General features: G+C 56.6%; 4 protein-coding genes across 4 annotated transcripts; all 4 read right to left on the minus strand.

Annotated features, from left to right (window-relative positions):
- Nucleotides 1-764: 764 nt before the first annotated feature.
- Nucleotides 765-2,255, minus strand: LDBPK_362010 (hypothetical protein, conserved; the record flags this gene model as incomplete). The annotated part of the gene is made up of 1 exon (XM_003865268.1): nucleotides 765-2,255. The coding sequence occupies one exon, from the start codon at nucleotides 2,253-2,255 to the stop codon at nucleotides 765-767; it is 1,491 nt and encodes a 496-aa protein (XP_003865316.1).
- A 1,469-nt stretch (nucleotides 2,256-3,724) lies between these two features.
- Nucleotides 3,725-4,003, minus strand: LDBPK_362020 (60S ribosomal protein L37a; the record flags this gene model as incomplete). Its single annotated transcript, XM_003865269.1, has 1 exon — nucleotides 3,725-4,003. One exon carries the CDS (start codon nucleotides 4,001-4,003, stop codon nucleotides 3,725-3,727), a length of 279 nt encoding a protein of 92 aa, XP_003865317.1.
- Nucleotides 4,004-6,460: 2,457 nt separating this feature from the next.
- On the minus strand, nucleotides 6,461-7,363 carry LDBPK_362030 (hypothetical protein, conserved; the record flags this gene model as incomplete). The annotated part of the gene is made up of 1 exon (XM_003865270.1): nucleotides 6,461-7,363. One exon carries the CDS (start codon nucleotides 7,361-7,363, stop codon nucleotides 6,461-6,463), a length of 903 nt encoding a protein of 300 aa, XP_003865318.1.
- A 3,994-nt stretch (nucleotides 7,364-11,357) lies between these two features.
- LDBPK_362040 (nucleoside transporter 1, putative) lies at nucleotides 11,358-12,857 on the minus strand (the record flags this gene model as incomplete). The annotated part of the gene is made up of 1 exon (XM_003865271.1): nucleotides 11,358-12,857. The coding sequence occupies one exon, from the start codon at nucleotides 12,855-12,857 to the stop codon at nucleotides 11,358-11,360; it is 1,500 nt and encodes a 499-aa protein (XP_003865319.1).
- Between the last annotated feature and the right edge of the window lie 95 nt (nucleotides 12,858-12,952).

Consider the following 12,952-nt stretch of genomic DNA (forward strand, 5'->3'; position numbering starts at 1 on the left):
GGTGCCTTTTTTGTTTGCTGTTGTCGCTCTCGTGGAATGGTGGGCGCCATCAACGCAGCGGCGAGTGCCGCCTTCGCTTTGCCTTCTGAGCCCATGCGTGGGCGACACAACGGCAGCGAACACAAAACCCTCCAGTGGTTTTCCGCCAGCAGTGCACCAAAAGTGCTGCACTCCGTTGGCCCGGTCCGTCCTGCAGACGCTTCGACCCGTCGGGGCAAGAAGAGAAAAGGATGAGGGTCCACGCGGCTTCAAAAGCCCCCCCCCTCTCCTCTTCCTCCTCCCCCTCCCACCGCCACACGCCTCTGGGCCTACTTCATCGGTAAATCGATAAGCCGAACCAAACGAAAGAGAGATCAACGACACACAAACAGCAGCTCGACGCAGCCATGACCGGCGCGCCAGTGCGTCCTTGGGGTGTTGAAAAGGTAACGGAGGAGACAGCACAACGCGAAGGAGCACAATAGAAAATGGCTCCAGACGGCAGAGATGGGAGACAGCGGCACACGCCCTGCGCTGCATGCCTACACAGACAAACAACTCGAGTCGCACGGACGAGAGGAAGCCCAGACAACAACACGAAAGGAGCAAAGAAAGCGTGCGCGGCGAGTTACGTGCAACCCCGCACACGACACACCCAGCGGTGGCAGCATTGACCTCTTCCTTCGTGGTGCCCCTTGTTACTCCTCCCGAGGTGTCCACAGACATGCATGATCACGCATGTATGCGTCTCGGTGCCGTCTGCTGCTTGGCTCTTGGTGCTCGCGCTAGCGGCTTTGGGCCGACGCCATCGCGCGCTCCCTCTTCCCCTCCAGTGAGGCCTGCTCGCTCTTGATCATTTGCTTTATCTCTACAATCTTGCTATAGATGTCTCGCCATGATTCACCGTGAGAGGCCTCTGCCGCCCACGACTTGAGCTCGCGCACGCAGTTCTCAAACTCTTCCTGGCGCCGCTTCGACTCTACCACAGTGCTCGCAGCCGGGCTAATGTAGGTTAGACGCTGCAGTAGTGCTTCGCGGAAGCACTGATAGCCCAATCGAAGCGCCTGGGCCCGCTGCGCAAAGGCGTGCACCTCGCTGGGCAACTCCGCAAACTCACCTGAGAGCGTGTGAAGCACCTCCTGGCACTCTTTATGAGCCGAGTCGAGCTCGGCGAGCTCGTCCTGCTGGCTGCGCTGCGCCGCTAGGTAGCGCTCGACGTCCTGCAGGAACTTTGCGGCATGCTCCGGGTAGCTCGCGTACTTCTCCACCTCCACATCGAGAGGTGACTTGGGGTGGATCTCGAAGAGCGTCTTCGACAGCCGCTCTAGGGTCGACACCTGGAGGTAGAGCCATACCTCCTCCGCCTCTAACAGTGCCTTGTGCACGGGTATCAAGTTTGCTTGCACGTACTCTTGCACGCTATTGAACAACACGGCAAAGTTGTTCGACATGGTGGGGTAGTTGTCGGCCAGTGTGGCGCAGTACTCTTGCACGTGGTCGGGCTCCTGCATCGCCTCCAGGTTCGTCAGCTGCTGTCGGCACCACCCCGTTAGCTTGGCGCACTCAGCGTAGAACACCTTCAGCTTTTCGTCCCGCGCCTCGCGCATGGCATCGCCGCGACGGACGTGATCGCCGGCCTCGGTCGCCAGATTCATGACCTCCAGAAACAGCGCCTCATCCTCATCCAGGTACGTCTTAGCCGAGAGCTGCAACTGAGCCGTCTTGGTGCGGAGCGACTGCAACATGCGCTCCAGCGCACCCTTCTTCGCATCCCATGACTTGGGATCGGTAAACCGCTTGTCCTGTTGGCTTAGCCGATCGTCGCGGATGTCTTCGAGTCTCTTCGTGAGTACCGCCTTGAATACGGCGCGCGCCAGAGAGAGGTGGTCGTGCAGCTCTGATAGCTCCTTGGCATAGGCAACAAATGCTTCAACGTCAGCATCACTGCCGGTAGCGCTGAGTTTGCTGTGGTGGCCGTGCCCTGTCGACTGCAGACGCGCCTTCTCTGCCCGCAAAGCGGCCACCTCTCTCTCCGCATCCTCTGCGCGGGCGATAGCGTCTTTCACCTCCATTATGCTGCCGTCAGGCGAGATCAGCTTCTCCATGCCGAGCGCAAACAGGCCACTCGTCTCTTTGAGAGTGTTGGCGGTTTCGCTCTTGGTGAGGGTGGTGTCCCTCTGCTCTATTTCCTTTGCTGCCTCGTAGGACTTGCGCAAGTCATCACGCAGCTGGGCAAGGGAGTCGAAGGCGCCGTAGCCGACACTTGTGCGCTGCATTTTCCCCGAGTTTCTGTTGCTCTCGCCCGCTCACCTTGGAGGTATTTGGTTTTTTTTTGTTTTGGGTGCGCGAAGCTTCTCAGCGCGTTCTCCCAATTCTAAACATCAAAGGAGCAAAGAAGCACGAATCCGATGAAGAGATGACAAGTGGCAGGGGAAAGAGAGACGTGACAAGTGGGCGACAAAAGACGTTATCACAGCAATCTGCGTAACCCACACGAGCAGCAGTGCGTGGCGTGTTTTCTTTTCCCTGTGTGTGCGTGAGTTGGTCTGCCTCTGTGAGCCGAGTGGTGGTGGGGGGAGGGGGTACCGTGCGGTCGTGACTGACCAGGAGGGGTGCAATGGGTATCTATGCGAGCAAGGACACCTACTGCAACGTCCTTGTCCGATGCGATGATCAGTTGCCGTGAAGCTTCCCTAAGCCCGTTCACGGTGCAGCGGAGAAGCGAGCTGCGCCTTGGATAGCTGGGACAAGGGCGTTAACCGAGGTTGGGCAAAAGCGACAAGACACGAAGTGCGTGGGAAAGTGTGCATAAAAGAAAGACGCAAACGATGAATACAAACGCACACAGGCACGCTCGTTACAAGCAGTAAGCCAGAAGGCAGAAAAAAATATATATTTCAATGCACCAACGACTGCATGGCAGTCCAACGCACGCGCAGGCGTAGCGAAGATGTCAGGAGAAAGAGGAAAGAGGAAAGGGAGAGTGAAGCAGGAGAGCAGGCGGAAGCAGACTGGCACAACCGCCTGTTCGGCCGGATGCGCTGCAGGCTACATTGCATGCGCGCCCTCTAGTGCCCCACGTGTGTCACACGCTTGACAGCTCCTTCCTTCTGCGCTCTCTGCCTTACAGCGGAGAGAGGCACACGCAGGTAGGTTGTGCAAGAGCAGCGGCGACGCTAAGCCACGCCACACACACGTGAGAAGCGGCGTAGACCCGAACGCGCAGCGAAGGCAACAACGAAGGGAGCCCAGAGGCATAGCAACCATGGGCTCACACATCTGCGCTTACCCGCCCGTTCCGCCTGCGAAGCTCCTTCACCTGCCATGGGCATATCTCAGAGAACACATCAAGGTGTGTGAGTGCGTGTGTTCGTTTGTCATGGCGTTGCGGTCGTTTTTTCCTGCTCTTTTCACCTCGTCGACGAGAGAGAGCAAAGCAAAAAAAAAAAAGAAAAAAAGACGTGTATCGTGGCGCCCGCACTGCACACGGAGGGGACGCCTTCCAAGCATCCGGTGGCATAACAGAGCGAGAGTATGAGGGGAAAGGACCTGCGAAAAGAAAAGAGGGGTGAGAGAGGGAGAGAGCACGCGATACGTGAAGCATACGCGCACACAGACTTACACAACGCCGATTCCCTCTCACGCTGCGCTCGCGCCACCACCACCGCTAGCACCACCGTTGCGAAGGATGGTTCCCCCAGCCTCGCGTCCTCCGGGGCGGCACGTTTCTCGTCTCACAGCCGGCTCAAATCTTGGCCAGCTCGCGCAGACGGCGGACCGTGGAGCGGACGGTGCTGTTGTTGGGAGTGCTCAGGGTGTACGCACCACCGGCAACCGTCTTGCTGCAGCCGTCGCAACGCCAGATGCCGACAGCCTTGCGGCGGAATGCAAACTTACCGCAGAAGGAGCAGAAGTGCTTGGCGTGCTGGGACACTTCAAGCTTCTTCGCGCGCTTGCGCGGGTTTGCGCCGTAACGGGTGCCGTAGCGGCCCATCACACCCATCTTCACTGTGCGTTTCGCCATGGCTAGAACGAGAAACGACTATGTAGCCAGTGATAAACGCATGGAGGAATGAAGCGTTGTGTTATCATGTCGTCAATAAGGGCGGTTTGAACACGCGCCAATGAGCACAACACCCACACCCAGACACGTATATACAAACACATCACGTGCACATGAGTGTGTGTCGTGAAAGGCATCAAGAGAGAACAACGTAGCCAGGAAGAAAGAAAAGGTTAGGAGTGTGAGAACAGATAGGATGTCGGTGGGCAAGAAAAGAGATGAAAGCGCCATGCTCAAAGCACGAAGTGAGAACAGAATTGCGCAGCTAAGTCACGGCGTACGTGCACTCATAGAGAAATACATACAAGAGCGATAGGAAGCAAGCATGGCCTCTCTTGCCGTCTTCGTTTCTTTTCTTTTTCGGATGTTCCTGCCAACGCTCGGGATGTGCTCGTCCCATGAGCGCACTCACAAATAGAGAAAGCTCGCCTCACATCGAGCAAGGTGGAGGCACGAATGAAGAAAGACGCACGCCAGTCCGATATATTTCGAAGCACTGTTCCCTCCTCTCTTCAGAACCTCCGAGACGCGCCACGGCTATCTGCAAGCGTGCGCGCGCCTTCTTATCTAAGTTTCTTCACTTTGTTTGACTGATGACGTCTTGATGTTGGTATGTAGGCACAGTTGAAGAAAGAGGCGGGAGAGCCTCAGGCGGCGCCCAAGCCACATCAGTTTCGTCGCAGCGCTCAGCTCCTCATCAGACGACTCGCTCACAGCAATGCACAAGGCGAGGCGGCGGTATCCGCACGCAGACAGAAGCATAGCCTCTCCGCCGTCTCAGCAGCTATACCTCCGCCAGCCAATCCCAGAAGAGACAATGACGAGAGTCTTTTGCGCAAAGGGTAGGCAATATCAACTCAATCGTGTGTGCGTGTGTGTGGAGGGGGCCGACATTGTCTTCGTTTTTTTTTCTTCTTTCGCTTGCACGGAATGAGAAAGCGTGAAGAAGAGCAGCGCAAGAGAGCAGGAGAGAAGGAAGCAAAGACCGGATAATAGCAAAGGCGGCAGGGTCGTTACACAACGTCATGCACAAAGTCGGGTGCACTCAACTACACAAACGCAAGCACGCCCACATGCACACAGAGACTGGATGTTCGCTGCGGAGACGAAAAAAAAAAAAGCAGCAGCTTCTGCAGCTGCAACTACGGTGAAAAAGAGGGAGGCATAGGTACAAATAAATGAGAGCATTGAAGTACGACAAAACGAGAAAGCACAAGAAGCAAGTCGCACATCAGCCATGCGGCCTAACCCCTCCCGCTACCCATCATGAGCAAGGCCTCGAAAGCAAAAGAGGAGATGTGCCGGCGCCCTTCGTGGTCAATGTCGGGTGTCTGCCTCATGCGGTGGAGTCGGCAAACAGCTTGAAGGAGGAACAGAAAAAAAGAAGCAAAGAAAACATAGGAAAGACCGGAGGAAAAGACACACGTCAGTCCGAATTCCGCGAAGAAAAAACGGCGAAGTCGGCCTTCTCCTCCCTTTCATGGCACTCGGCGGCAGCAACGACTGCGGCAGCAGAAAAACAGCACAGAAAAGAAAGAGTCACTACGAGGGTAACGACAAACTCCTATCCTCTGCCTCTCTTTTCCCCTCTATCTTGTTCGTTCGATTCTCCCATATCGTTCAAACTTTCCGTCCCTCATCCACCACCAGCACCACCTTCCTCATCCACCCTGTTTCTCTCTTCGGCGCAGGTGAGGCACGCGCTCAAACATGTCGTGCCGCACCTCCAGAGCCACGAACAGACGAGCTGAGGACCAGCATGCAGCGGCAGATAAGAGAGCGAAAGGGTAAGTGGGCTCGGGTGGATCAGACGTGGGAGAAGGAAACATCGAAGGGGGTGTCTGTGTCAAGACGCAGAACCGATCTATGAAACGAATACACATACAGAGAGAGAGAAAGAGACAGGAATGCAAATGTACGCTAGCCCCTCGTGTCCGTGTGGGCATAGCGCTCATACACACCACGGACTATTCAAAAGGGCGAACGCATGAGAGAGGAATACGTCGGCGGCCAGTCAGTGACTTCCTCACGCAGAACCCAGACATGCACACGCACGCCGTGGCCCTACCAAAACAGACATTAGAGGTAAAGCAGAGGCTCACGCTTTGCTGCTTGTCTACTCTCACCCGTCTTTGGGGCAACCCGCATTTTCGATTATCCAGCTCAGTGGTGCCGCTTTATGCGGCATCTGCCCTCCTCTTCCTCTATCCCTCATCTCCTTTTGTCCCGAACCGCCAACGACAGAGAGCACCCGCTTATTTGCCTTCGTGTTTTATGTTCCTTCAGCAGCGCACGTGGCGCGCTTTTCGTTTCGTGTGTTTTTCGCCCGTCGTGAGGACAAAAAAGAGGGAGGGCGAAGAAGGAAGAAATGAGGTCAGGAAGAGAGACGCACGCATGCCAAAACACACAGAACAGTGTCTACACGTACGCCAAAAGCTGGATCAAAATGAAGACGAGAAAGAGGCTAATGATCAAGTGGCGCACGATGGTTGGTGGCGAAACATCGTCGGTAGGGTCTTCCATCGAGGAAGCTGCGGAGGCTAGATGCGTGGCGGCTGGTGGCGTCCGTGCCTGGGTCGGCCTGTCCGTTGACGCCTCGTGCTCTGCCTGACTCGTATTTGCCGGCTCCGGGTGACCGCGCAGGCGGTTGTACCAGCGCGCCGACGCCTGCACCCACTCACGCCACGGCGCGTAGTGGTACAGGGTCCAGATCGCCACAACAATGATGGAGAAAAGCACCCCTGTGCCGCCACCGAAGAAAAAGATGCCACTGCCCATGGTCAGCGGCATGCCACCGCGATTTATGTGGACATTCTGGAACTGGTGACGCTGCTGGGGACGAGGACGAGGCGGCGCACGATTGGCATTTGGGCGCGGGTGATGCTGCTGTTGCTCCGGCTGCTGCTGTTGCGAGGATGCCTGGCCCGAACGTCGTGCGTCGCGAGCAGGGGCAAAGCTGTAAGCGCTAGGGCGGCTGAAAAACGCCTCCTGCGCCGGGTCGGAAACGGTTGCAGCACTCTCTGTGGCGGCTGTCGCGGCCGCCGTTGTCGTTGCTGGTGCTGAGACGGTGCCTTGACCACTGCCCGCCTTTGCCGCCGGCTGTCGGCCCTTGCCGTACAAGGGAATGATGTCACCAGCCATCCGCTCATCGACACGGCCTTTGCAAACCGGGCACTCTGGCGCGCCAGCCGCGCTGTGCAGCCAGTGATCGAGGCATTCCCAGCAGAAGAGGTGGCCGCAGCGGGTGACGACCGGCTCTGTGGCGGTGTCGAAGCAGATAGCGCACGAGAAGTCCACCGCAGGAGGGCTGGTCGACGTCATCGGTTTCAATCGGCACAGGAGGGAGTTGTTGTGCTCAGAGACGCGTGTGTGGGAGGGTCGTCTCTCGACCAGTCGAGTGAGAAAGAGTTGTGCGCCAGCTCGACTCCTGATGAAGGTAGCTGGAGTGGAGAAGCGTAGAACCCCGAACCGCAAACATAAAGGACAAGAGAAGTCGACACGCAACGCCAAGCCTCGGCCTTTCCCGATCCACGTCACTCCAAAGGAAATGAAAAGCAACAACTCCGCCCCTTTGCACTGATGGGAGAAAGCGACAAAGTGAGAGGGAAAATGAGGGAAAAAAGATGATGCAGCCACATCAAGACACGGCGTCCCAGAACAGGGGAATGACGGCAAAGAAGATGAGCAGCGGTGAAAGCAAACACTAGACACAGCACACACAACGCCTTTTTTGGGGGGGCGCGATGCTGAGAACGTAGAAGCTAAAGCGCGTGTATCTCTGTGATGGTCGGGCTCTTGCGGAGTTGCGGGGAACACGATGAGCACGCGAGAGAGGTGAGTGAGAGGTAGCAAAGAAAAGACCAAGGTAGAAGAAACCCGAAAGAGGAAGACGAAACAAAACAACGGTATGTTGTTTGAGAAAAGTAAACAGGACGCCCACAAAGAGGGGAGCAATGAAGCAGCAGCTGCCAAAAGGAAAAAGCGCTGCTTCAGCTTGTGTGTAGGAGGGGGAGTCAGTGCGGGCTGTGAAGTATAAGTCTGCTGTAGGGATAGTGGAGACAGCAAGTGCCGGGCAGCCCGGAATGGCGTTTTTTTTTGTTGTTGTTCTTGCTGTGTTTGTTTTCGTTAGCCGTTTTTAGTCTGCGAGAGAAAGAGGCAGATGGAGAGCAAAGAGGCAAAAACAAAAAGGGAGGAGACGGACTGGTATAACAGTATTGTTCGGTACTGGCCGCGGTAGCAACGTTGACGGAGAAACAAGCAACGGCATACGGCACACACAGAAAGGCAGCAGGCGGAAAGGGGGCAAGAGGCAATTAGGCGCAGGAGGAGGTGTAGCAGTGCGGTAGCCCTTGTGGCGATGCCTTTGAGGATCACTCAAGAGAGAGACCGACGGAGAGCGTGAACGAGGAAGCCTGGGATGGGAGAGGGAGGAGTTGGAGAGGAGAAAACACGTCACCGTTCCTTTTCGGCTCTTCCTGTCTCAGGGGTGGTGAAAGACCTTGCATGGATGCCAGAGGTGAAAGGTGCACGGCACGCTGGATTTTTTTCTTCGGGGTGGGGAGAAAACTTTTCGGTCCACCATGCAGAGATGTTTCGACGGGTAGTGAATGTATCCATGGGCTCGAACAACGGCGTGGAGGCGGAGACGAGACGGTGTTGAAAAAGAGTAACACCACATACACAGCATCACCGCCGCACTGACTTCAGAGGTAGCAGGGGAGACGATAAAATATGAATACTAGACTGCCGCGGTGCCTTCTTCAGACCTGGTTGGCCCATACTCTTTCAGAGTGGCGTCGTGGCCGCTTTATCGAGCACACACATTGAAGATGCCACCGTTGTAAAGCACGACGCTGGTTGTGTCACATGCGAAAAGAGAGAAACGGCAGCAGCCCCACACACAAGGGTGTCGTACACCCTCCCTGCCTCACCCCCACACCCAGCAAATTTTCATCCTTCCTATCACTTGTTTTATTTGCTTCTTGGTCCAGGACAGGTCCTAGTCGCTGAGCCGTGCGCAGCGTAACAGCAACAAAACGCCTTCGGCACAGCACTGGCATGACAAATGAGGCACTCACTCGCATGGGCACGGTGGATCGCACACCATCCCAGCACCAACGAAGGGCCTAGGTGCCCTCCTGTCGAGCCTCTCGTGTGGCGGCGTCGCTGAAGGGGCAGTTCACCGCCTGCCCCTCGCCCGGTGCGCTCGGCACAACTTGAGGCAGCCTGCGCGGCGGCAGCGTCGAGCCGGAGCACTCACTCACGTTGTCATCCTCTACCGCCACCGCTGTGCGGAGAGAGGGGACGCAGTCCGCAGACGCGCAGAAGTGCAGCATGTCGTCGTCTGAGATGCCGCCAGCGAAGCCCGACGTCCTGCTCGCGTACAGCGCAGATTTCGTCAGGTGCACCTTGTACGGCTCGTCCGGGCCACTCCGATGCCACCCCATCCAGGGCATGAACGCCGATATCACTAGCGATTCGCCACACTGACCTCACGACGCTGTAGGTGCTTGACGGTGCCATCACCTGAAGTGGCTCGGCACTGGGAGGGGATAGGGGGGTGCTTGACTTGCTCACTGAGTGGATACTAGACCCTGACACCACGCTGAGGTATCCTCCCCCGCCCGTCTTCAGGGATGGGAAGAAGACGGGGCATCCAAAGCGGAAATGTGAATTAAGGGAGGATGAGAGAGGAAACTGGCTGCCCCAACACGCAGCTCGCATTCCGTGGCGCAGCTGCGCACGCGGGCACGGCCAGGCGGCACTTGCTCCTCCCACGTGCGCCGCTTCAACGGCTCGAATAGTCCTGCTCGTTCTTGTTAGCGCGTGCTCTCGTCATCGTTCTCGAATAACGAAGCGCAGAGGTGAAAGATACTTAAGATACGTGAAACAAAGCCAAAAGGGGGAAAGACGGAATGAAGTGAGTCAATGTGACGCGACGAGAAAACGGCGCGCGGGAGGAATGCAGAAGTGCACCAGAGGACGAGAGGGAGCGCCGGCGTTTACGTACACATAACGTTAGAGCGGCGGGAAGCGAGCACTTCTCAGGTTGTAGAGCACGTCTCAAGCAATGAACCTTTTTATCAGCGTCCGGTGGTCTTCGGCGTTGCCTTCATTTCTGAATCATCTTGGCTGCTTTTTACCGTTTTTCATATGCTTAGGTCAACTAAAAAAAAAAAAAGAAAGTGGAGCATGCCAGTGGGGGGGTGCTCTCTCTCGTCGGGTAACTTCTGTCCGTGTGTGCCGATTTGCGCGTGGGTACTGAAGCTGCCTCGTCTGCACACGGCTGTTGCGTCACTCCTTTCAGCCCACTGCTACTCTCCTCCTCGCGCGTAGGTACACACAGCGCGACCACAGCCAGAGGTTGTGGAGAGATGCTTGCAGCCGAGCACTTCTAATTATCCACTCCCCCGCCACTTCTCCCCCATCGTTCAACAAGAGGAGGAAAAGCGCGGGAGATCAGAGAGGCAGGTGCGGAAGCAAGGATGAGCACTGGCTAATACACGAAAAAAAAAAGAAGACACCGACAGGTTTTTTCGCATAATCAGCGGCGCGCCTCCTACACAATACATGCAAACACACGGCAGAGGACGGAAAAGCACACTAGAAGCCTGAAGATTAAACACGAATAGATCAACGCCAGCAGCACGCACACACGAAAGAAAAAAAGTTAGGGAGGGGAAGGGGGACAAAAAAAAAAGATGAATGCAAACAAAAAAAAAAAAACAGGGAGAAGCTTTTTTTGTATACGGAACCATTCTTTGCCATACATAAGTTCAACTAAGACCCACCCGATCTGCCACAGGCACATCGCGTGGTGCGAAACAGACACGCGCTACAGCGGCGCCAAATCAGCCACTGGAGCACGGCCACTGCCTCAAGCGCTACCCACCCCTCGCTTCGCAGGCGGACACGTGGTGCATCTCTCGGGGTGACTCGGACTCCCCCACCAGTATGCAGAGAGAGCCGAGTGAGATACGTTTGAGTCACACTGACACTCTGCCTAACATATGGATGGTACAGACATGTTCACACTGTAGCAGGTCGCTCCGACGCCACGCCATCGAGGACCTGACAGCAGACATCAGTAGCAATAAATCGCCCTGACCTCCCTACATCGTAGGCGTTTGATTCTTTGAAAACCAGCATTGGTTCGGCAGTTGCAGGGGTTAGGGGGCTGCCTGTCTTCTTCCCAGAGGGCAGGGGCACGGGGCTTTGATACCATGGCGCTGGAGTCTCCGTGCTCATACAACTCGGTGGGAGTAGACGAAACAAAGAGAGGTAGGGCAGAAGCTCCACTGCGGGAACGTGGTATTTAGTAGGTCAGGGTTATGGCAAGAGACATGTTGGAGCCGAAGCAAAGGCCCAACATCAGAGAGATACCCGCCAGCATGGCGGCCACAGAGCGCTCGCCGGCGTAGTGCAGCGTCGGCGTGCGCGGGCAGTGGATGCACGACATCGTACCGAAGTAGCCGTTAGTCAGCCCGAACAGGAAGATAAGGACGTACGGCAGGGCGACACCGGGGATGAAGCCGCGCACGCACAGCACGATCAGCGGAATAACAGCGAGACGGCCAAAAGTACCAACAATCACGAGCTTCGGCGACGGGCGCAGCACACGGATCATCAGGAGAACTCGCGCCACGAAGTCGCCCGCATTGAACAGCGTCACAATTATAGTCATGTACCAGCCGCTGCGCGCCGGCACCAAGAAGAACACGCCAGGGAAGACCAGCAGAGTCGTGAAAAAGATGGTGAATGCGCACAGGAGCATCGGGTAGATGCGCTTGAACACAGACCACACGGAGGCGCGAAGCATCTGCTCCGTCGACGTTATGTTCTTCGTCTGATCCAGGTCCACCATCCGATCCGCATCACCAGTCGCCTGGAGCACCGCGCCGCTCTTGGCAACGAACGCGTCACTGGGCACCGCGCGCACCTCATCCGCCTCCTCCATCTCATCCAGGGTGACCTCCTTCTCTCCCGCCTTGGGCGCCTCCGCGACATCGCCCGTCGCGGGCTCTTTGCTGTCCTGCGACTCCTCCGGCTCCACATGGCCACGGCGGCGCAGCGCAGCAGCACGGAACTCAGCGATGTACTTCTGCGCGAACGGGTTGTAACGCAGCAAGACGAGCGCCGCAATAGCCATCACCTGAATACCGATTCCAATGCCGAAGTAGATGCGGGAGATGGTGAGCACGTCCTGGAACGTCGACCCCATAGACACCTGCAGGATGATCTGGATGATCGACATGAAGAGTGCGATCACGGTCAAACCCCACTGCGCGCCGTTCATAAACTTGGTCGGGAAGGGGCCGACAAGGGCGTTCGTGCACGAGTCGCATAGCGCCTTGGAGAGGCCACCCATCATCGCGACCACCATGATCACTGCGATCGCGCCGTTCTGCGTTGGGATGGTCGCGGCCGGCACGGCGATGATGACCACCAGCTCCACAAACGGGATGCCAAGGCCCAGGAAAAGACGAATGCCAAGCGGAATCGAGCGCATGAACGGAGTCAGTGAAGCGATCTCAGTGACGACCTGCATAGCGTACGTGCCGGCGTTGTAGAAGGTATTCGCGTTATTCCAGAACAGCGGCGTCTCCGCAACCGCATCTGGGTCGCCGGTCGCGTAGATGAAGTACTTGGTGACAAAATCAGGTGCAGATGTGACCGCGCTCGTCACCATCATGATGGACATGCCGAGCAGCACGAATGTAACGTATGTGTTGAACTCGGCAAGCGTGTGGAAACCCATGCGGTACCACGGGAGTGCGGAGTTGCTCCCCTCGACCGCAGCAGATTGGCCCGTCATTCTTCCAACTTCAGCTTCGTCCAGTTTTAATCAGTCAGAGTAACTCAGTAAGCTTCTTGAGTACGTTGGTGGGTGCGTGGGAAAAACAGCAAGAC

The sequence above is a fragment of the Leishmania donovani genome, chromosome 36 (genome assembly GCF_000227135.1).
Source record: "Leishmania donovani BPK282A1 complete genome, chromosome 36".
Lineage (NCBI taxonomy): Eukaryota > Euglenozoa > Kinetoplastea > Trypanosomatida > Trypanosomatidae > Leishmania > Leishmania donovani.